Source organism: Akebia trifoliata, chromosome 3, assembly GCF_017979445.1.
Source record: "Akebia trifoliata isolate Shusen 1 chromosome 3, ASM1797944v1, whole genome shotgun sequence".
NCBI classification, from domain to species: Eukaryota; Viridiplantae; Streptophyta; class Magnoliopsida; order Ranunculales; family Lardizabalaceae; genus Akebia; species Akebia trifoliata.
Genome location: NC_141377.1, coordinates 924,807 through 948,356, shown reverse-complemented (window position 1 = coordinate 948,356; position 23,550 = coordinate 924,807). Strand labels below are relative to the sequence as shown.

The window sequence follows — 23,550 nt, the reverse complement described above, 5'->3', positions numbered from 1 at the left end:
GTATTGAAAAGTAATTCTTTTTGCTGCTTTGTAACTATTTAACCAAGATGTTCAACCTGTTTGGCTTCAAAGTGATCTCTTTCTTGGATTCATTTGCAACCACTAGATGCTCATCTCGCACAATTTCATTTCCCACTTACTGACTTAGAAAATCAATAACAACGTCCTACAACTACAATCGGCCTTTGAATGGAGTAGTCATCCAAACACTGAATCAGCACTTAGCTTGTAAAACAGTAAGAAACATGAGAAAAAAGAAAATAAATTTGCTCATATGACGTGATGGGAGGGAGGATCACTAAACCACAAAAATATTGATGGATCAACTAATAATATAATAGCTAGACTTACAAATAGGCAATCTCTACAAAACTTGCTTAAATTTTCCATCAAACACATTAACTAGATCCATAAAATAGTAAAAATCTACATAAGGTACAACTAATAAAAGAAACAAGAAAAATCTAGAACCATTGCGTCTGCATACCTCCCCCACCACCCAAGAAAGTACAATCGGGGGTAATTTACAAGATGGACACATAATCTGGTGCATCTATCCTTGGTCCAACAAGAGTTCGGTACAAATATAGCTTCTCCACCTTCTGACAATCATTGGGGTCCTCTTCCATCTGATTCCTGTCATTTATGATCTCCACATTAAGCATATTCATGTTCTTCGCAAGCGACTTGCAGCCTTTAAGAGTTACATCACACGACGACATCCAAAGGGATCGCATTGTTTCATACTTCCCCACGTCCCTTAGAAGTGCCGTATCCCCAAAGGGGCAATCCCTGATCTCTAGCTTACGAAGGTTCTTACACCCATTTAATACATAGAGCATTCCCTTATCACTATCCCCAGCAAATGCAATCGAAAGCATCTCAAGTCGCTCCGCGTACATTCCAATATAAAGGAAGACTTGGTCAGTTAGAAGGCCCGAAAGTGACAACCGCTTCAGCCCCTTACATGACTGAACAATTGCCCCAAAGCCATCATCCAAAGGTTGCAAAGTCACATGGTCGGGTTTCGTTGGGTCGAGGATGCATAATCTGAAGCGAGTGAAATTAGGGCACCTCTTGGCAACAGTTATGAGAGCAGCATTTGTCATCTGGTGACAAAAGTAAAGCAATGAATGAAGCTTTGTGCAACCCAATGATATGGCAATCAGGCCTTCTTCTGTTACACCTACATTCTCTGCACCATAGAGAGATGGAAATACCCTCAATTCCTGCAATTCTTTACAAGTGGAAGCTACAACTCCAAGACCTTTGTCTCCAATACAATCCAGTATCTGCAAAGGTAATCAAAACCTTTATCATTATGGCAAAGAATCCTCTCTACCTATATAAAAAGAAAATTGGTTTCATTTGCCTTTTTGTCATTTAATGCTCTGCCACATCACATACTATATAGTGATGCCACATCTCTATGTCTTTACTACTATATGAGAAGAATGAGGAAAAGTAAGTTGTCCCGGTGTCAATGTGGCACATTTTAGGAGTTTCAAACACATCAAGCTGTTTTCTTAATTGCACGCAGCCTGATACGTTTAACCTCCAACCAAAACGTGCCACGTAAACACCTTATGTTGTTATAGGAACGGAACACCGCTCTAGATTAGGACTCATGAGAGAAGGCCCAATAGAAGTGGTTTGACATCAAAATTGGGAATCCCAAAAAATGACCGCACCTTTACAGTTAGACTAAATACTATAAGGGTCAATTTTGTTAATAATCAATAAAATTACAATCCCATTATTCCCATATCCCTAAAGTCATGTTAACAAGTTTTTTAAATTACAAAATTATCCCCTCTTCTATTTATCTTAAAATTCTTTTAACTAATATTATTAATTATAAAAAGACCCTAATAATACATGTGCATTAGCACATGCCACCTCCTAGTAAAACAAAAGGAAAAAAACAAAGGTAATAATCAGAAAAAATGAGGGTTCAAAAAATCAGACCCATAGGCGTTGAAGTTTGCAGCAATGACGAATCAGCCTGATGAGCTCAGTACCCTGAATCCCAGGCGCATAGCTTAAGTTTAACGACGTCAAGCTCAAGCAAATTGGGTAAACAGCTGGAAGACAGCGGGCAGCAACCTCAAGAAACCCTGACAAGCTCCTAACTGATTTACAATTGAGGACAGCATCGATTAATTTAATGTAAGTCTCAGAATTTGGCTCATTAACATATGAGCCCGTCCCTAAGTCCACCAGTTGAGGTGCTCGCACAAGTATTTTGTGGAGCGTTTCAAGTGGCACTGCTCGGTTTAACCTTAGACTCCTGAGGTTTGGAGATCTTGCCACCAACCTCTCTAGAGCCCCCAAATTAACTTCTCCTTTGAGGCATGCGAAATTCAGGGAGACTAGTGATGTGCATGTGTCAGGAAAACAACTAAGCCATTGGCCCCTACGATCATCTATGTCATTTTCTTGCAGGTCCAGCTCCCTAAGAACCCTACACATTGAAAAAGTAGTACAGAACAATAGTTTAGGCTAGAACTCCTCATGTCCAAGCAATTGACATTTAATAAGTCCACCTCCAATGAATTCACAATTTCATCAAGTCCAATCAAGATAACACAAACACACATTTGCATCAGCAATGGCTATGGGATTTCCGAGATGGTGCAATTGAGAAAGTTGAAACATTGACTTTCTAAATTAAAACATGTGTAATAAAATAGTGTATGGAAGGATGAAGATCTATACCACAAACCCATTTTCAGAAGTCATTTTTATAGACAATCACTAAAATAGAAGGTGACACTACCGTACGAGTTAGGATAAGTCGGTAGGTATCCGTGTGTTGATATGTACCCGAAATGTTAAAAGTTATAAAATTGCTATGTCTTACTTAAGTCCAGTGAATGAACAATTAAGGAATGAGACTAAAGCCATACTAACGATCCTAATTATTTAGTCAATAAATGTCTGAGCGACCAATTCCGTTAACTCCAATGACCATCGAAATCAAGATACAAATGATATAGTTAGGACCATTAGATTAGTATGAAAAAATTACAAAGTCCATCCAATCAATCAAGTAATAAATGTTTCAATAACCATTTCAGATAACTCCAACGACCATCAAAAATCAAGATTATGAACAAGAAGTTCAGCACTATTACATTAGGATGAACATTAGTGTATAGTCCATCAACAACAAAACCTTATCCCAACGATTTGAGGTTGGCTATATGAATCCTGTTGAATATTTGATGTATTAGTCGAACATTTATGCTAAGTATGCCATTTATCATATGGTAAACAAACATTCATACACAAATTAATGAAAAAGCAAAAAAGAAAAGAATGAAAGACTAACTAAAAAATAATCAGAGACGATATCTCAAAAATAGCATAAATAGGACAAGCTTGAATACATATAATCATCATCATCAAAGTGTTATCATAAGAGACCTGAACACGCATAATGAAAGTTCTAATCAGAAAAATCACTAACACATAAACACTCTTACCTGCAATTCGCAGCTATGGCCGCAAGGCCATCTGTGGTAAACCCTTCACAGCTGACTAGAACAAGAGACTTGAAATTCGGGAACGAACGAGAAAGCAACTCGAGGCTCTCATCAGAGACCACCATCCTCTTCAACCTTAGCTCCTCGAGCCCTGGATAGCTCTTCGCCATGGTTTTGATCCAAGGAAAGACAAAACCACCCCAATCATGAGGAACCAGATTGAAATCCGCAAAATGCGGTTTTCCTTTCAAGGTAAGAGACCTAACCCTAGGAAACCTATCAATTACTCTCTCAGGACTAATTGCATAACAATTTCCTATAAAAACTCTCTGTCTACTACATCTCTCAACCCTGAACCATGATTTGCAGACCAGAGAAACAACATTCCTGTCTTGGTGTGACGAGAGGAAATCAAGGATGTGCTCTAAAACCTCTTCAGGAAAATAAGTCATCTTTCAAGACAACACTATAAACTATCAGAACAGTTCCAAAGTGTCTGTTAATGCTAGAAGCCAATTTAAGAACAGAAAAAAGGTAAATTTCTAGGGTTTACTTGTCAAAGAAGTTCAAAGATTACTAGAAACAGTAAACAAAGGCAAACTGGAACAACCGAAACCCTAACAAGCTCAATTCCCTAAGCTTACATACATAAAAACAAGAGTCCGATTTGCTTGAAGCCAATAAACAGTAAATTTCTTGGATTTCCTAGTCAAAGCACTTCAAAGATCACTAGAAACAGCAAAGAAAAGTAAACTTCAACAGCAGAAACCCTCACAAGCCAACAAGCTTAAATACAGAAAAACAACGGTCTGACATGCTTCAAGCCAATCTAAGAAGCCAAAAAACTTAAATTTGTTGGATTTTCTAGTCAAAGAACTTCAAAGATTACTCAAAACAGCAAAAAAAAGAAGCAATCTTTCACAACCGAAACCCTATTCATCTCAATTCCACAAACTTAAATACAGATTAACAAGATTTCAGAAAGAAAATGAACAATCTAACCAGATCTTTGCTCAGATCTGCTCTAACTACTCAAAATCCATCAACCAAAACCTGATCTACAGATCCAAAGCTACAACTTTTCAATTTCGAGATAATTCTAAGTTTCTAACATCTGCTCTTTCTCTCAGACCAGAAGAGATGAAATCTACGCCATTAAAAGGAAATAAATATCACAGAAAAGTTACCAGAAACGGAAATTTTGTGAATTTTTTTCCTGAATTCGATGATCTATGAAAAACTTCAGAAACAGATCAAATCCATGGATCTAGTCACCAATATTCCCAAAAATTCTGAAAAAAACAAAGAAATTAAGCAAAACTAAATCAGATAAAAATAGAAATTCATAGAAGGGAAGGAAGCTTCCTTTGATTAGGAAAACCCCTCCCTCTCTGTATCTCTCTGTGACTTTAAGAGAGCTGAAGCTAACTCACCATTCACGAAAACAAAACTCTTATCTTAACCATGGTTAATATTTCAACCTCAACCTAACCTAATCATGATTAAAAGACCTTTACCAAAAAAAAAAACAAGTTGTAAGTCGTTGATGGACTGTTTAAAGGAATCTTGACCGTTGGAAGCTGACCAGTTCCCACGCATGCATGCGTCCTTATCTCTGATTTCGAAGAGAGGATGAAGACCAGAAATATTAGAAGTAGAGAAATGACACTGAAGTTGTGAGAAATTACGAAAATACCTAATTTAAAGATATAAGTTTGTGGGTCAGAGATTTTATTTGATTTTGGATAACAGAATCATGACTTTTTAATGATTGATGAAATTCAACTGCCATCAATAATAATAAGTAAGAAAATGATTTTTGACAAAATCTAAAAAACAGCTTTAAATGCTTCAACATATTTACATTTTTAGGGGGAAACTAATTCTTCCATCTAAATTGGTGGGCCATTTATCCAACCCAAATGGATTGGATCAGACCCATATTCGATCCATTCCAATATGATAACTTGGGATGGAGCATTCCGGTTTTGACTTAGATTTGGATCGACCAACCATTTCTTAGTCTAATAGGGTCCTACCATGACAAAATATAAAAAACTATGTAAATTCTATTATATTTATTATAATATGTAAAATTTATTTTATATTTTGTTTATGAAATCATATTTGATCCAATCTAATTGTTATCAGATTGGATTTAGATCATAGTATTGAGATATGACAAAAACCTCGATACATCAAGGATCTAATTTGATTATTATTGGATGGTTTTTAGATCCAAATTCATCCTTATTTGATATGATTTTTTGTGTTTATTTCACCATCCTACTTTTTGGTTAATATTTGAGATCACTCCTTGGGGACAACTTGTGTGATTCAAAAGGAAGGGTTGGTGTTTCAAAGTTTTTGAGATTTCAGGTCTGACATAGTTAAAATGGGAGGATACACCTAGTGATTCTAGAGAAAATGGATCTTTAGAAAAAAAAAATGTATTATTGGATAAGAAACTAAAACTGATCTCTAAGAAATCTTTGTCTTTCTCGACATTAGAAAAATCTTGCTAAATTCACACGAAACGATTATAAGGTCATTTCTGATTTTGATAATGAAAGAATCATTTTTATTTTATTTTTTATAGTCCTTACCAAACCTATCATTGGATTCTCCAATTGGTTCAATAATCTAATTATGAGCAATAATTAGATCCTAGAATCCTAACCAAACACTCCCCAATAATTGTTATAATTGTATTTGATACAAGAAGGAGTGTAGTATCTTTAGAAGTGTGGCATTAAGGGGTAATGGGTGTTGAAATGGAGGGCAAAATTGGGAATTAGAGCTGAGTAATGAGGTGTTGAGGGGGTGTTATTTATATAATTTAAAGGAGTGGTTAAAGAATATAATTATAGCTCTCCACTTGCACATCCATACAAAGAGAAAAACAAAGATTGATAGTGAGAGGCAACAAAAGAAAGATTATTAAAATCATAATATTTCCCATCTAACATGACTCTACCATCATTTGCCACCATGTGAAAATATGTGAAGGAGAAAGGCTTTCAAACCTCAACCCATTTTCATTTATAGGTAGACAAAAACCTATAAGATCCATCACAAGTCATTTCTTGATCGAATGGTTAGAATCTTATGATCAGTGTCTCTCTTGCTTTGATTGAACGGTCGTGATTGTTGGACAAATTTGTATTTGATCGCTTGTTTGGGTGCAGCAGTTTTCATGCCCCACCACAGAATTGAGTGTAATCTATCACTTGTTTGAAGCCAATTTACTCTTCATTGGAGTTGTTAACCACGATAAAAACATAATGAAAAGGTGATTTAAGGGTGAAATCGAATCTAGGACTGTTGATGGGCCGGGTTTTGGTCCGTCTAGTATGGATTGGGTTTAGACCTGTTTATTTATGAGAATGGGTTGGACAAGGACTGATTCATATTTGGGGTTGATCTCAAGTCTGGGTTTAGCTCTAATGATCCACGTTCGACCCATATATCTTTCATCAGGATACACAACTGCACATATTTTATGAGGACGTGACATTGTGTATCCCGAGGAAAGAATCTATGGTTCTATGCACATGCTATGTCATGAGAGTGTGTTGGGGTGGGGGGAATCAGATTATCATGACTCTATGTTTAAGAATAATGATTTTCTAACTCTCCCCCTCTAACATACTCTCCTGACAAGGCAGTGCAGAGAACCATAGGTTTTCTCGGGATACACAACTGCACATATTCATAGGGATGTGCAATCGTATATCCCGAAGAAAGAATATATGGTTCTATGCACACACCATGTCGGGGGGAGGGGGGGGGGAGAGAGGGGGTTTAGATTATCACGACTCTTTCTATAATGATTTTTTATGGGGGAGTATGTCAAAGGGGGGATTATAACAACTTTTTCTTTAATGATTTTTAAAATTTTACACTTGTATAATAGAAAGGCATAACTCCTTGACTATTGTTTTCCATGAGAGACCAACAGAAAGTGATCAAAATACCGTCTTCAGTCTTTTGTCCAAAATCCTTGATTTTTCTTTCCAATCTTACTTTTTGGTGATAAATATTGCCACTTGTTCCACTAAAAATGGGATTAATTACTCAATTTTCTCTAATGATTCTAATTCTAAATCAATGAGAAAATATATATAAAGTTTTTAACATAGTTGTAGATGACTTCACTAATTTTGTTATCTTGGATCTATTATACATAAGGATGGATAAATTAAGAAAGATGTTGCCCATATAATTATAGTTGGATGATTAAAGTGAAGGTTTGCATGCATACCGATCAAATTAAAATATATATTTTTTTTTTTTTTTAAAGATGGTTGTAAGACTGGTTATGTTTATGTTTTATAGAACTGAATGTTAGGTCGTTAAGAAACATAATGTTAATAAATTAAGCGCAGTAGAGATGAGGATGTTGAGAAGTATACTTATCCTATATTCTTTCCATTATTGGCCCTTATTATAAACTTTACAGATGAACTTCAATATTTTCATTTACTTTCCTTTTTTTCCATTAACAAGCATACACTTTTTACACAAGGCCTTCACCATGTGAAAACAAGAACGGGTGTTTGTGAGCTCTTACGAAGTCTTTTTTCCCCTTTATTCTTTTCTTTTATTCTTTTGATGAAGTACACAAAAAATATGGGGTCATTGTCTGATGATGGGAGCATAGCTACAAAATTCTCTGAATTTTTCAAAAAATTTGCACAATTCTCCAAACTAGGGGTTAGCAGATTAATTTGACGAATTAATCAATGATCCCTCAATTAATCATGGAATATGGTAACATTTTTATACCACTAAAATTTTAGTCTTTTCAACATTCAAACCTTAAGAAAGAAGTTTGGATTTAGAGAGAGGTTGTAGATAATAGGTTTTGGTGAGAAATTCAATAAAATATGTTGTATAATCTCTAAAATTTTACCGATTCTTTTACACAACTTTTTAAAAAAATTTCAAATTAACCAAATCAAACCCTCGCTGAATAATGATCAAATCCAAACTTTGTTACTATCGATGGGAGAGCCATTTACTTATCTTAGATGAAGAATACTTCCCATTTGCATTTCTTATACGAGTGAGCGACTTGGTGCAATGTCTTTCATGTTGGCCTAGTTACACTTGAATGAAGTATAGCTGGTGCCAAAAGAACCCTCGATGTCCATGTTCCCGATGGTACTACATTATCATATGATTTAGCCTTTATTGTTTTAGAACTCTTTTTTTTTTTATAGGCAAGTGGGTTAGTGATTCCCAAGTCGTGGTATCGATGCTCAAAACCTTACCATCGTTACTTGCCGTCATGGAAATCGCTTAAGTTCCTTCATTGCTTTCATTTGAAATTTCAAGATCTTTTTGGGTTGGTTGGTTGGGTGTGGTATGAACTTATGCAAGGGCAGAACTAGTAAGGAGTTAGTGGGGCGATTGCCCCCACAAAATTTTGAGACACTCCTATATTTTCAACTAATTACATGCCTCATTTGTCTCCATTCCCTCACCTCTCTCTCCATTTGTCCCCACACCATCACCTCCCTTCAATTTTTGCCCCCACAGAACTTTGAGAAATTCCTATATTTTCAACTAATTACATGTTCCATTTGTCCCCACTCTCTCACCTCTTCAATTTTTTATTGTTGACATTGCCTCTTGACCGGGACTTCTCAAATATTAATAGGAAATGACCTAAATATCATTTTCTTCAATTTCTAACTAAAAATCTCTTAATTTCTCCCTAAAACCATTTATCTTCACTATACAACTAACCATAGTTTGCCCTCACTATAGGAAAATCATGGCTCCATCCTGAACTTATGCCACACATTTTCTATAGTTAAGCAGTGTCTTGTCTTTTTTAAGGAGCTTATTCGATATCTTAAATACACTTTCCTAGCTTGTCTATACGCAATGAAAGCTTGACCATCACAAGACCTTGTTTCAGCCCAATATCACCGAGAGACAAGTAGATACCACCAATAGACAAGTCAAACTTATCGGATGAGATTTAAAATCATACTTCATCTGTCTCATTGTTGAGCTAGACAACTCAAACATATCGGAAAACTCATGGTTAATGAGATGTCAAAACAAGTTTTAATACCATGTTTGGGACTCATCCCCATGAATGGATATTGAGGCTTGATCTTGCAAAATATGCAACACTATTAAATGACTATGTCAACTTATATTTTCTTTAACAACAATGTCTCAACCGAAAGATTGGGGGTTGGTTAAAGGAAAATTCTTCCCTTCTCTTCCTAATAGTGAGTTTATTTTGTCCCCATTATTATTTATTTATTTCATTTATCTGAATATTTTTTTCTAATTGGGAATTTGGGATTCTAGATGACCAAATGTTTTTTGCTCCAAGAGTGTGAATCTGAGATTTCATACAATCTTGGAGGATCAATAATGAAGATAATTTTAAAAATATTTGTTTAAAAATAAAATAAAAAGTGAGTGAAAATATTTTCCCCAAATGAAAATAAACATAATTCTGTTGACATCCAAGGGTAATCTTCCGTCCTCATGTTACAAAGGGTTTCAATTTAATTTTAGAAAATATAATTTATTTTGAATAAAAATCAAGATTAAAACCAATACATTCTTGGTTTCAAAACAAAAGAAACCACAAACAACCCCAAATAAAAGTAACAATTTTTTAAGGAAACACAAAGAAGGATAACAAAGACAAAGATCTGAGCATCAGTTTTAAAAAGCTCGATGTTTGAAGCTTCATAGAGAATCTCAGCAAAAAACATTAATCTCTTTCATCATCTGCTCCAGACCCATTGACCAACAAATTTAACAGAAAAGAAAAAAAAAAAATTCTTTTAAAAGAAAGAGAAAACGAAAGCGAAAAAACAAAACGGCAGAGCAAAGAAGAAAACTCTGCTTCTTTCTCCTCTCTCTCTCTCTCTCTCAAATGCTGCAATTTTTGTCTTGCTCAACTCTTCCCGCACAAGACGATTATTTATAGAGAGAGAAATAAAACCCTAAAGAGAAGCCCTAATAACTTGTTTGAGAAACCCTAGTCCTAGGTTCGAGCCCGACTAAAGACATTTTCCCATTGAAACTTGAAAGGCCGAATCTAAGGTCCACATGCTATATGGTCCATTTCAAATAAGGCCCAAACTTGGGGTTTTTAAGTTCAGTTTTATGGGTCCATTAATTTATAAGGTAATTACAGTTTCACCCCCTGTGGTTTGACATAATTTCATGTCAACCCCTTAACGATTTGACAATTACACTTACCTCCCCTATAGTTATCTACTTGCCATTGATCAAATAGTTAAAAAATATATTTATTTTTTTAACCTTTATAAAGATTATTTTACCCTTTTCAAAATGTTGTTCCTTTTTATAAACACAAATTTCCTTGTAAAAAAAAATAAATAAGATTTTTTGACGCGCTCCTTCAATACACGCTCTTGACGTGGCATGTTTTAAAATCATAGATTCTTTTCCTCAGAATGCACAACTGCACATATTTATGGGGATGTGTAGTTCTGTATCTCGAAGGAAAAAATCTATGATTCTAGTTAATGCCACGGTCAGGGGGACATGTGTCAGAAGGTGCATCAGAAAATCACGACTAAAAAAAAAATGGTTTCACATGTAAGAGAGTGAATGCTTAGACGTGAACATTTTTATATTTTTAAAACTTAATTTTTTTATCTAAAAATATATAAAATGTGAGGGTAAACTAGTAAAATAACACTTGAATTTAAAAATCAAGGGAGGAAAGTGCAATTGTCAAAATGTTAGGAGGGGGTCAACAAGGAGTTATGTCAAATCATAAGGGATCAAAGTGTAATTTACCCTTAACGCATTTGTCTTTGTCTTTGGCCAATTAGTTTGCAAATTTCTCTTTTTTTCGGCCCTTAGAAGCATTTTTTTTCCCCCTTTAGGCCTTTTTTTTGTTTTTTAAACATTGCATCCCATAAATTGAGGATCTGGTCGGTTAATTAGGCTACTTATACTAAACTAAATAGTTTAATTGAATTAGTTTATGTGAGTTTGACAATATTGCAATCAATCTCTAATAATATGAGTGTTAGTTGGACTGGAATATTTTATTTTTAAAATTTTTAGTCTTAATAGGATATTTTAATCGCATCTAACTAGATTCAACCATATTTTTCTAAATCACTTATAAATAAATTTTAGGAAATCTCATGTGTTGCTCACTAATATTTTTTCTCGTGTTTGGAGAGCACAACGTCATCATGACATGCCATATGGAGCCTAAATCGAATCAAAATTGGAACGAAAAATCCTTGTTCTGAATCCCTTTTTATTAGAATCAATTAAAACCGAGTCTCTTGGAATTACACAGATTGAAAATCAAAATCCCTATGTTCTATGTTCAAACTTTCACTCATACAACTTTTTATATAGCAAAAAAAAATACGGATTGAGATTCGAAACTAACTGGTGATCAAAAATTGATTGAGCCTAAATACGTGCCATGGGATAATATTTCGCAAATTCAAATCAAACAGCTATTTATTTTTAACTTCTTACACACTCTGAAGTGTTTAAATTCATTATTTAAACCGAATTCTAGATTTGAAAATTTCTTATTCTATAAATATATAGCTGTACTTTGCTTGGACAAATTATTTTCTTCAAGAATGGCTACTTTTAGAGTCTCCTTACTCGCGTTCGTATTCATATTCAGCTCTCTTTTCCTTGTTATTCAACCTCGTTTTCTTCAACGCAAGAGTTGCTCTTACCGAGCAATCTATCAGTTTGGAGACTCGATCTCCGATGTAGGCAATCTCATTCGTGAAAGTCCGGGTGGAGCCATTTCAATGTTGGGTGCCCACCTCCCATATGGTGAGACCTATTTCAACAAGTCAACAGGTCGATTTTCCAATGGACTCCTTATGATCGATTTCTTTGGTAAATCTTTTTTTTTTTTTCTTATTGTGCATCACCAAATCTATGGGTCCTCGCATTTGTTTTAAGATTGTTAGTGTCTCTTACATGTCAATTTGATGGTTTTTGTGTTGGATTTCTACAATCCATCTTATACGGATCTAGGCCTCAAATATTCAATCAATTCGAGAAACAATAATTAAATAATAAGATTTTTTGATCGCATGTATGCGTTTTATGGCATGCAAAATAAATGATTATCACAACTATGGTGCACTACCTTCCAGAAGTGGAGCCATGATTTTCTTGTAGTGGGGGCAAACTATAGGTAATGGTAAAGTTGAAAATGAATGGTTTTGGAAGAAATTAATAGGTTTTTTAGTTAGAAGTTGAAGAAAATGATATTTAAGTCATTTCCGATAAATCTATGAGAGGAAGTCCAAGTCAAGAGGCAATATCATCTTCAAAAAATTGAAGAGGGGGAGGGGGGAGGGGGGAGGAATTTGAAGATGAGGGAGTGGGGGCAAATGCATATGTAATTAGTTGAAAATACAGGGGTATCTCAAAATTTTCTGGAACGTGTTTATAGGGTAGATTTAGAGTGGGAGAATTTTCAAAACGAATAAGGATGTATGAGTGATTGCGACAAATTAAAGTGGCGAATAAAAAAATCCATCGCTATAATCCACAAAAAGAAAAATAATAATAAGAATTTTGCTCTTAGATGCTCTCACAAAATATTTTCTACCCTTAGTTGGCCCCATAACTCCACCCCTTCATGTGTAGCAGGAGATGGCCTCCACTCTTTATATAGAATTAAACCTCCTAATTTCAACCCATCATAGAAATAATGGAAAATATTTAATTCTCATATTGAGTATCAAACTCACGACATATGGGCATCAACTGCTTATCGGTCCAAAATTGCCAATGAGCCAACCCCTCATGGTTCTCTTGTATGCTTTTAAGTAACATCTTAATCCACATAGGAAACTTTTATAAGAAGTTTCCCACGATTTACGTTAAAATTTCCAACATTTTGCAGCTAAAGCTCTTGGTCTCCCCTTCCTTAACCCTTACTTGGACAAGGATGCAATGTTCGATCATGGAGTGAACTTTGCAGTAGCTGGAGCCACTGCACTCGATTATTCCTTCTTCGCCAATCGTAACGTTCAACTGCTAGCGACCAACAGTTCCCTTTCTATACAACTTGACTGGTTCAAGACCCATCTCAAGACTCTCTGCCTCACTAAATCAGGTGATTCAGCTAAGCATGTACTCGTTATATTAGGAAATAAAACCTTATGCCCACTCTCTTATACCTATTCTTGGGCTAATTTGGGTCTTAATTACCTACCGAGTGTGTTATACTTTTATACACCTTTGATTTAATAAAATTAAATGTCCACTTTTTTGTAGTTTAAATTACAAAAATGCCAATTACAATTGCATCCTTGTAATTATTTAACAAAATCATCGCAATCTTTTAAAGCTTAGCCTAAAATTATTTTGGTAATTTCATCCAAAATGATTCATTTTTCAAAACTTAATTTATTTTGTTATTAGGGTATAAGGTAAATTTAAATTAACAACTACACACTGATATAAATTTGTGCTTAATTTATTTTATTCTAATTTTTAATTAACCGTGCGCTTCGTTTTATTTGAATAATAAAATTAATGGGTAGGTCAAAACCTTCGGTTTGTATAAATGGGCTTTCCTCAAACTCACAACACAAATAAAAAGTTTCTTTCTCTCCTCTTCTTGTTCACGTTTTGCCATAAACTTCCTCTTATTGTTTTCAACACGGAGCTCGGCCGTTGCGAGTGCACGCTTGGTTTGAGATTCCAATTGTTGTACCCTGGAAGGTGTTTCGCTATAACCAATTGCACTGAGATACCATCTTTGTGGGACGCGATATACTCTAAAGAGTAGTAATTCATCACCTTAATCAAAATCTTCAATTTTGTTTTCTGTTTTGTTAGTTGCATCTACTATTATTCCAATAGTTCCATCCCACTAGCACCCTTTTTTTTATGTTCTAATTTAATTGAGTTTAACGTCACTATAATAAATGAAGAGCAACATCGATTGATTAATGGTATTTTGCTTGCTTAACCATTGTTAGAATGTGAAAAAAAACTTGACAAGGCTCTATTCTTGATGGGAGAGATTGGACTTAACGATTATAATTTCGCCTTCACTCAAGGCAAAACCATCGATGAGGTTAGGACTTACGTGCCACGCATTGTCAACGCCATCAAGGATGCTGTTAAAGTGAGACTCATCTTTTTCTAAGAACATATTTTTGTAGCTTATATTATTAGAATTAATTGTTGGATTCAAAATCCTGTGACCCCGACTTACCATTCTCGTGGTGCCTCGGGATTCATGCCATCGACTATGATCCTTAAGTTGTTGATTGATATGTATGATAAATGTGTTGTTTGTGAGATAGGAAGTAATTGGTGTGGGTGCACTTCATGTGGTGGTACCCGGAATCTTCCCAATTGGTTGTATGCCCATTTATCTAACAACATTTAAAAGCAACTATTCGACTGCGTACGATGACGAGTTCCAATGCCTTCAGAGCTTTAACAAATTTTCGAGGTTTCACAACAACCAGCTACAGAAAGCCTTGGAAGAGCTGAGACAAGAACACCCTCAAGTCATTATACTCTATGCTGACTATTACAACACATTCTTGTCCCTCCTTCGCCATGCCCGTTTCCTAGGTAAACTTCTTCGACAACTCTAAATTTTCATAATTGAGTAGACATAAATAGTAGAGAAGAAAAATACTTAATGATTGTCGGGAAATTACTTGTCTTCACCTCGATGAGCAAACCAATGGAATTTCACCCACGAAGAATATAATTATGGAATAAAAGTAAATTGGAGCTTAAATTATACAAGCAAACACATATGAGACACCGCGATTTTCCATTGGTTTGCACATAGAAAGCGATAGCAAGTAGTATTCCATGTAGAAGTCCATGGGCCTAACTCATCCTAACAAAATCAGCTTGTAAGGTGAGGATTGCCCTAGGTTTATATATAGCCCAAGGTCATGATACCCAGTTGATGTGAGACTGTCACTCATACTCCCTTTCACATGTAATGTGTCTCCTACATCCTTGTGGTTACACGCTTTGATACCATGTAGAAGCCCGTGGGCCTAACTCATCCTCACAAAACTGGCTTCTAAGGTGAGAATTGGCCTAGGTTTATATATAGTACAAGATCATGATACCTAGGCGATATGAGATTGTCGTTCACATTTTCAACTTTGATGACGATAATTATATACAATTTTTTTATAGGATTTGAAAAAGAATCATTATTGAAAGCATGTTGTGGAAGAGGAGGTGACTACAACTTCAACGTGTCCAAGATGTGTGGAAGTGAAGGGGATTTGGCTTGCCCAAATCCAGAAGAACGAGTGAGTTGGGATGGAATCCATCTGACTCAGAAGGCGTATGAGTATATGTCACAATGGCTCATTGGAATGCTTCGTCCTAGTTTCCTATGCTTATAGATCAAGTCCATTAGAACCTCAATATTTGGACTATTTGATTGACTAAAGTGTTCTTGTTTTTATATTTTGGATGGAGGGGTGTTGGACAAGTGATGCTACAAATGTATTTCTCTCAGGCAAAATTACTCAATAGATTCATAATGCCCTCACCCATTTAAACGACGAATTCAAATTGTTGAGATTAACAATTTAAATCATTGAGACCAATCTTTCAAATTGTCGAGATCGACAATTTACAATCTTTGATTCTTTTTTTAAAATGTTAAACTGGACTATTTGAATCATTGATGTCACCAATTGAAAGGGGATTGGGGGCATTAAGAAAGAAAGAAAAAAAGTTTATTAAATGGATAATCAAGCTTTTGTGGAAAAATTAGTTGGATTTAAAAATAAATCACTCGCCAAGTAGTTTCCTTTCTTTTATGAGATTCGGATTTTATCTTTATCGAGATTTTGAATTTAAGTTGTGTGATCCAGTTATTCAATTTGGTTTGGACGGGCACCTTACAGTGCAAATATAATTTGGATTTTGTTAATGTGTGTCCTAAGGGCACATGTTAAGGTGTAATAAATACACTTTGGAAATTGGATTTTGTATTTGAAAATGCCCTTAATTTTTTTTATATACCAAAATACCCTTATATTCCAATTTCCAAAATGTCTTTATTGCACTTTAAGAAGACCCATTTAATTTTGTTGAACAAATAGATTTCGTTGTCGTAATCTTACATTGCCACGGTCCCTATAATCACATTAATTAGTTTTAACTTTAAAAAATTACAGAAATATCATTTTTGACAAAATTACCCTGCTCAATAGATTGCTGATTTTGTAATCCGACCTGTCAGGTAACTCAAAAATCATAGATTTTTTCCCTTTGGGATACACAACTGGACATGTTTTATGGGGATGTGCAGTTATGTATCCTGAGAGAAAAATCTATGATTCTTGCAGGGTAGATGTCAATTGAGTTTTTGGGTCACCCTATCAGGTTGAGTTACAAAATCATTATATTATTTAATATTTTAAATCACAAAAGGATCCTAATAACATATTAAATGACAAAATATCATATAAAATTAGATTATGTATTTAAAATTTTAAATAATTATAAAAAATTGAAATCAAAGCATAAATTCTAATTTTTATAAGGGACAATGACCCCCCCCCCCCCACCCCCCAAAGACCTATTTTTTTGAAAATAGGTACCCTTCTAAAAAAGATATGGACCTTTTAGTACCCAATGTAATTAGTCTTAAAAGGATTTTTGAAGTGAATATATCATAATTACTATGCCAATAGTTTTTTAAGTTTAAAGAAACATGTTTATTTGAGAATATTTGATCTACTCCTATGTTTTATAATTAACGAAATTCTCCTTAACTATGGTCATCTCTTATAGATCAATAAAAAAGAAGAAGATATAAATGGAAAAAAAAAAACTTGTTTTCTCTTCTCAAAAAGAATATCTTTAAATCACATAAACGATGATGATGATGGAGATGAGTATGATCATCATCAAACTAATTTGGTTAACGTATATTAGATTTATTAAAATATATAAATAATTTTAAATAGTTAACACATAATTTTAAAACTCGCCTTGAATGTTCACAGAATTGATTCAACTCAAAAATTAGTAAGTTGACATAAATGAGTCAAATATTTATTTTTTATTTTTTTCAGAAATATTAATAATTAAATAAATTGGTCAAAATTTTTATTTGACTCTATATATTTTTTAGATCAACCACTTTGTAAAGTTGTTAAATGGGTACTTCAGGTATTTTCTTTAAAAATAAATCTTCAAAAGATCTTAATAGATTAATATTTTATTAAGAGGGATTTAAACGATCCATATTTTTTACAAGAGGACCATTCGATACATATTCTCAATAAAGAGTCCTTGAGTGTTATTCTCCCTTTTGGGACAACACATGCCACCTACCAATCACTAATAATATATTTTTTTTCTATTAAAATAATATACTTTCAATTCAATATCATATATACGTAGTATATGACTTAAGCTTGTTATTTAAATCAACTTTTAGATTTGAAAATTTCTTATTCAATAAATATATATATATAGCTGTACTTGAGGAGTTGCAAGTTGATCACATTATTTTCAATAATGGCCGCTTTTCGAGTCACCATTCTCTCTTTCCTTGTCAGCTCTCTTTTCCTTGTTGTTCAACCTTGCCTTCTTCAACTCAAGAGTTGCTCTTACACATCAATCTATCAGTTTGGAGACTCGATCTCCGATGTAGGCAATCTTATTCGTGAAGGTTCGGGCGGAACCTTTTCAAAACTGGTTGCCCACCTCCCATATGGTGAGACCTATTTCAACGAATCAACAGGTCGATCTTCCAATGGACTCCTTATGATCGATTTCTTTGGTAAATATTCTTGTGTTTCTTGTTTAGTTCCTATTGTGCATCACTAAATTTATGGATCCGCGCATTTGTTTTGAGATTGTTAGTGTCTCTTACATGTCACTTCGATGGTTTTTGTGTCGGATTACTACTATCCATCTTGTACGGATCTAAGAAACAATAAGTGAAAAAAAATAACAAACCAAACGAATTAGAAACTCTAGTTTAGATTGTATAATTGGTTTCTGATTTGTACCTTCGTACCCTTCTAAGTAACATCTCAATCCAATTAGAAACTTGTTTGTGTTGGATCGAAAGAGAATTTTTATAAGAAGTTTCCCATGGTTTTTATTAAAATTTCCAACATTTTGCAGCTAATGCTCTTGGTCTCCCCTTCCTTAACGCTTACTTGGACAAGGACGCAACGTTCGATCATGGAGTGGACTTTGCAGTAGCAGGAGCCACTGCACTCGATTATTCTTTCTTCGCCAATCGCAATATTCGACTGGAAGAGACCAAAAGTTCCCTTTCTATCCAACTTGATTGGTTCATGACTCATCTCAAGACCATCTGCCACACTAAATCAGGTGATCCAGCTAAATATATACTCTTTACATAAGAGGAAACAATAGGCCAACAAGTTCCATGGACTTGGGATATACTTTCAAAGAAATTAATCCTTATGCGCAGTCTATCATACCTATTCTCAGGCAAATTTGGGCCCTAATAACTTACGCGTGTGTTATACTTTGAATAATGATTTTCTACTCCCCCCCTTTGACATACTCTCCCATACTCTTCTGATGTGGCACATGTTAGAATCATAGATTTTTTCCTCGGGATACACAACTATATATCTCCATATGTCACATCACGAGAGTATGGGAGAGTAGGTGGGTGGTAGGTGGGGGGGGGGGGGGAGTCAGAAAATCACAACTCTTACACTTTGGTATCCCTTTTGATTTAATCAGATTGAATAACCACCATTTTAAGTTAAATTACAAATTAAAATGGGATTCTTGTAATTATTTAACATAACAATGACAATCTTTTAAAGCTTAGCCTAAAATTATTTAGTAGTTTCATCTAAAAATGATGCATTTTTCAAAATTTTATTTTATTTACTTTTAGGGTATGTAAGGTAAATTTATATTAACAATCACACACATATACATATGCATTCTTTTATATATATAGACACGTTAAATTATTCTTTTACATAAATACTTTAGAACATATACAAATAGGGTAAATTCCCATATAATTACAATAATTTTTTATCTTTCCAAAGTGTTGTTAATGTTGATAAAATTATAACGTAATGTTGACAATTTGATAACATTTAATCAACATTATGTGGTTATATGATAGTAAATGTGTAAATTCATGAAGTTTTATATCCATTTTCGTAATTCTACCTTGTTGCTTTAGTATATTTGGCTAGCACGTGGGGAGCTTAAGTGGTCCAACCTGAATCCAGTCCACTAACACCCCTTGTATGTTCTAATTTAATCGTCTTTACTATATTATATTGCCCCACCAAGTTTTTCTAATGCCACCCAATTCATATGTAAATCACTAAATAATTGGCACACGTCTTGGGGTAGCAATAGCAAAACTTGGTGTGGCAATATAAGTTCTCTATTTGAAAAAACAGCAATATCAATTGATCTTGATTAACTATTGATAGAATGTGCAAAGAAACTTGAGAAGGCTCTATTCTTGATGGGAGAGATTGGAGGCAACGATTATAGCTATGCCTTCACTCAAGGCAAAACCATTGAGGAGGTTAGGACTTACGTGCCACGCATTGTCAACACCATCAAGAATGCTATTAAAGTGAGATTTTTTTTTTTCTTTCTTTTTTCTAAGAACATATTTTTGTAACTTATATTACTAGAATTAATTGTGGGATTCAACATCCTATAAACCTTATTTACTATTCTCTTGGTCCTTAAGTTATTGATTGGTACGGTTTCTTCTAAAAAAAACATGTTGTTTGTGACACAGAAAGTGATTGGTGTGGGTGCACTTCATGTGGTGGTGCCGGGAAACTTCCCAATTGGATGTATGCCCATTTATCTAACTGCATTCAAAAGCAGCTATCCGAGTGCGTATGATAAGGAATTGGGGTGCCTTCATGCCTTAAACAGCTTTTCGAGGTTTCACAACAAACAACTACAGAAAGCCCTGGAAGAGCTGAGACAAGAACACCCTCAAGTCGTTATACTCTATGCCGACTATTACTACACATACTTGGCTCTCCTTCGCAATGCAAATTTCCTAGGTAAACTTCTTCGACAACTCTAAATGTTCATAATTAGGTAGACATATACCTTATAGAGAAGAAAGTACTTAATGATTGTTGGGAAACTACTTGTCTTTCCCTCTATGTGCAAACCAATGGAATTTCATCCACGAAGAATATAAATATGGAATAAAAGTAAATTGGAGCTTAAGTTATACAAACACACCCACAAAACACACCACGATTTTCCATTGGTTTGCACATAGAAGGGAAAGTTGTCTGATTCCAACTCAAACCAATTGGTACTAAGCACATGCACATATTCGATGCGGGATAATTCCAGTTGGCTAATACTCCTCCTCAAGTCGAGGCCCAATGCATGGGTTCTGTGCTTGCACAATAGGGTAAGACAACCCGTTCTGATATCATGTCAGATTCCAACCAAACCAATTGGTACTAAGTGGAGTGGTCGAACATATATATGAAGCCATGGCAACCAACCCACATAATCGATATGGGATAATTCCAATAGGCTAACAAAAGTGAGTAGTTTTCCCGTCTCTAATGACATATATATTTTTTATATAGGATTTGAAAAAGAATCAATATTGAAAGCGTGTTGTGGAAGAGGAGGTGACTACAACTTCAACGCGTTAAAGATGTGTGGAAGTGAAGGGGTTTCAGCATGCCCAAATCCAGAACAACGAGTGAGTTGGGACGGCATCCATTTGACTCAAAAGGCTTACGAGTACATGTCACAATGGCTGGTTCATTGGAACGCTTCATCCTATTTTCCAATGCTTATAGATCAAGTTCGTTAGAACCTCAATATTTGGTTGATTAAAGTGTTCTTTTTTCCTCTTATTTTCCTATTTTGGATGTATAGGTGTTGGGCTAGTGTTGCTACAAATGTATTTCTATTAGGTGAAATTACTTAATAGTTTGGAGTGGTATCTTAACAACTCAATTAGTAAAATCTTAATTTCTTTCTTAATGGGCACCTCTATAAATGAGGAGTTCAAATTGTTGAGATTGACAATTTACAATCTTTGACTTCAACGGTTGTAAAAGGTTAATCTTGACTATTTGAATAAAGGTCGATCTCGACAATTTGAATCATTGATCTCACAAATTGTGGGGAAATTAAGGAAGAAAAAAAAGAGTTAACTAAATGGGTCATCAAGCTATTGTGGAAAAATTAAGGGAGTTTAGAAAGAAATCACTCCCTAAGTAATTTTTCCTTTCTTTTATGAGGTTTTGGATTTATCTTTATTGAGATTTTTGAATTTAAATTGTGTGATTCAGTTATTCAATTTGGTTTGGATAGGCACCTTAAAGTTCAAATGTAATTTTTTTGTTATGCTATTTACAAAATTACCTTATTTAATATATTAAATTACAAAAAATTCTTATAACATATTAAAAGAATAAAATATCATATAAAATTAAATAATCTATTTAAGATTTTAAAATAATTTTTTAACTAAGTATAATATATCGAAATCATGCATAGATCCTAATTTTTATAATACTAGTCTTTAATAATATGAGTAAACCTGCTCCACATGTTTCAATTAAAAAGAGACAATGACTACAAGGATCAAAATTTTGAAATTATGTACCAAAAAGTCTTCTATTAAAAAATACGGACTCTTTAGTGCCTACTTTGTTGAATATTAGCCTAATAATGATTTTTTGAAGTTAAAATACCATAATTACCCTCCTTTCAAGTAGGTTTGAAAAAAAAAATGTATGTATTTGAGAGATTACCTCTCCACATTTTCGTGAATATTTGAGGTTATCCTTGGTTTTAAAACTAATCTTGAATGTCTATCGATTGAATCGACTCATAAACTCTCAAATTGACTAAAAGGAAATTATATTAAATTAATGAATATTTCAAAAATAATTTTTAATAAATAAAATAATTATTTTTCGTACAAATATTATTGATCAAATAATTTGATCAAAATTTTGACCTAACTCGGTGTATTTTTTTTATCTTATTCAACCAAGTTAACTCAAGAAGTTGGTTTTACAAAATTTGGGCCAAGTCATCTTCAAATCCAATTGAGTCGACTCAAAAAACTAATTTTTGTTCATTGCAATCGATTCGATAGGATTTTGTCATGACTTAGCCCCAAACGCGATGGAATCAACTTGTCAATTCAGCTTGCTTGACCTAACTAAAAAATGCATAGAGTTAGGTAAAAAAATTGACCAAGTTATTAGGTTATATATGATAATTATGGAGGACAAAAATAAATATTTTATTATTTAAAAATATTCATAGAAATAATTATTTTTGTTTGACTTATGATTGTTGGAGTTTATTTGAAGGACATTCAAGTCACGTTTCTTCAAACCTTATCAAAAGGTCAGTTCCAGTATTTTAACTTCAAAAGTTCTTGTTAGACTAATATTTGATAAAGTAAGTACTAAAGAGTCCATATTTTTAAGAGGGGATTATTTTGTACATAATTTTAAAACTTTGGTCATTACCGTCACCCATTAAAAATAAAAAATGATGAACTGACATTTGAAATTGACATCGATTCACACATTGCTGATGTGGATGTATGTAAAGAGCCACATATACTTTTCATCGAGATATGAGTAAAAAGCATTTATGGTTCTATGCTCACCTCCTCGTCAGCGATGTGTGAATCGATGTTAATTTTAATGTTACTCGCCAAGGTTACAGCCCATGTTCCAATGGACTCCTTATGATTGATTTCTTGGGTAAATATTGTGTTTCTTATTTATTTCATATTATACATCGCTAGATCTGTGCAGGACACTGCATTGGACACTGAGTTGACGTGAAAGTGTGCACAGATCCATAGATGCTTTTCACTCATATTTCAAGGAAAAACATCAAAGCATTCAAAAAATGATGCTGCAAATATATATACGAATTGAGTAGAAGATATTTGGATTTATCTTTATGTACAATGAGAGATCGAATTGGGTGTGCTTTTTATTTGTGTGTGGTGTCACACAATTTTTCGATTTTTAGTTTGGTCATA

General features: G+C 34.1%; 3 protein-coding genes and 1 non-coding gene across 4 annotated transcripts; 2 read left to right on the top strand and 2 right to left on the bottom strand.

Annotated features, from left to right (window-relative positions):
- Positions 1-299: 299 nt before the first annotated feature.
- Positions 300-4,938, bottom strand: LOC147405352 (protein AUXIN SIGNALING F-BOX 2-like). Its single transcript, XM_086433106.1, has 3 exons — positions 3,489-4,938; positions 1,969-2,464; positions 300-1,292 (listed from the first exon to the last, which is right to left on the bottom strand). The coding sequence occupies exons 1-3, from the start codon at positions 3,938-3,940 to the stop codon at positions 525-527; spliced, it is 1,716 nt and encodes a 571-aa protein (XP_086289232.1). The 5' UTR covers positions 3,941-4,938; the 3' UTR covers positions 300-524.
- Positions 4,939-10,175: 5,237 nt separating this feature from the next.
- LOC147405351 (small nucleolar RNA SNORD36) lies at positions 10,176-10,259 on the bottom strand. The gene has a single exon (XR_015177118.1). It is a non-coding gene; the product is annotated as a small nucleolar RNA SNORD36 (small nucleolar RNA).
- Positions 10,260-12,112: 1,853 nt separating this feature from the next.
- On the top strand, positions 12,113-15,898 carry LOC147405350 (acetylajmalan esterase-like). The gene is made up of 5 exons (XM_086432920.1): positions 12,113-12,383; positions 13,405-13,617; positions 14,489-14,637; positions 14,819-15,095; positions 15,684-15,898. Exons 1-5 carry the CDS (start codon positions 12,113-12,115, stop codon positions 15,896-15,898), a joined length of 1,125 nt encoding a protein of 374 aa, XP_086289046.1.
- Positions 15,899-18,017: 2,119 nt separating this feature from the next.
- Positions 18,018-21,511, top strand: LOC147405349 (acetylajmalan esterase-like). The gene is made up of 5 exons (XM_086433105.1): positions 18,018-18,297; positions 18,648-18,860; positions 19,964-20,112; positions 20,284-20,560; positions 21,110-21,511. Exons 1-5 carry the CDS (start codon positions 18,033-18,035, stop codon positions 21,340-21,342), a joined length of 1,137 nt encoding a protein of 378 aa, XP_086289231.1. The 5' UTR covers positions 18,018-18,032; the 3' UTR covers positions 21,343-21,511.
- The last annotated feature ends 2,039 nt before the right edge of the window (positions 21,512-23,550 follow it).

Excerpts from the sequence above, each read along its gene's own strand:
- LOC147405352 (XM_086433106.1), bottom strand. The coding sequence starts at position 3,940 with ATGACTTATTTTCCTGAAGAGGTTTTAGAGCACATCCTTGATTTCCTC. Across the intron at positions 2,465-3,488 it reads GCCATAGCTGCGAATTGCAG|GGTTCTTAGGGAGCTGGACC; the intron begins GTAAGAGTGTTT and ends TTCAATGTGTAG. Across the intron at positions 1,293-1,968 it reads GCAAACTTCAACGCCTATGG|ATACTGGATTGTATTGGAGA; the intron begins GTCTGATTTTTT and ends TTACCTTTGCAG.
- LOC147405350 (XM_086432920.1), top strand. The coding sequence starts at position 12,113 with ATGGCTACTTTTAGAGTCTCCTTACTCGCGTTCGTATTCATATTCAGC. Across the intron at positions 12,384-13,404 it reads CCTTATGATCGATTTCTTTG|CTAAAGCTCTTGGTCTCCCC; the intron begins GTAAATCTTTTT and ends AACATTTTGCAG. Across the intron at positions 13,618-14,488 it reads TCTCTGCCTCACTAAATCAG|AATGTGAAAAAAAACTTGAC; the intron begins GTGATTCAGCTA and ends AACCATTGTTAG.
- LOC147405349 (XM_086433105.1), top strand. The coding sequence starts at position 18,033 with ATGGCCGCTTTTCGAGTCACCATTCTCTCTTTCCTTGTCAGCTCTCTT. Across the intron at positions 18,298-18,647 it reads CCTTATGATCGATTTCTTTG|CTAATGCTCTTGGTCTCCCC; the intron begins GTAAATATTCTT and ends AACATTTTGCAG. Across the intron at positions 20,113-20,283 it reads CCATCAAGAATGCTATTAAA|AAAGTGATTGGTGTGGGTGC; the intron begins GTGAGATTTTTT and ends TTTGTGACACAG.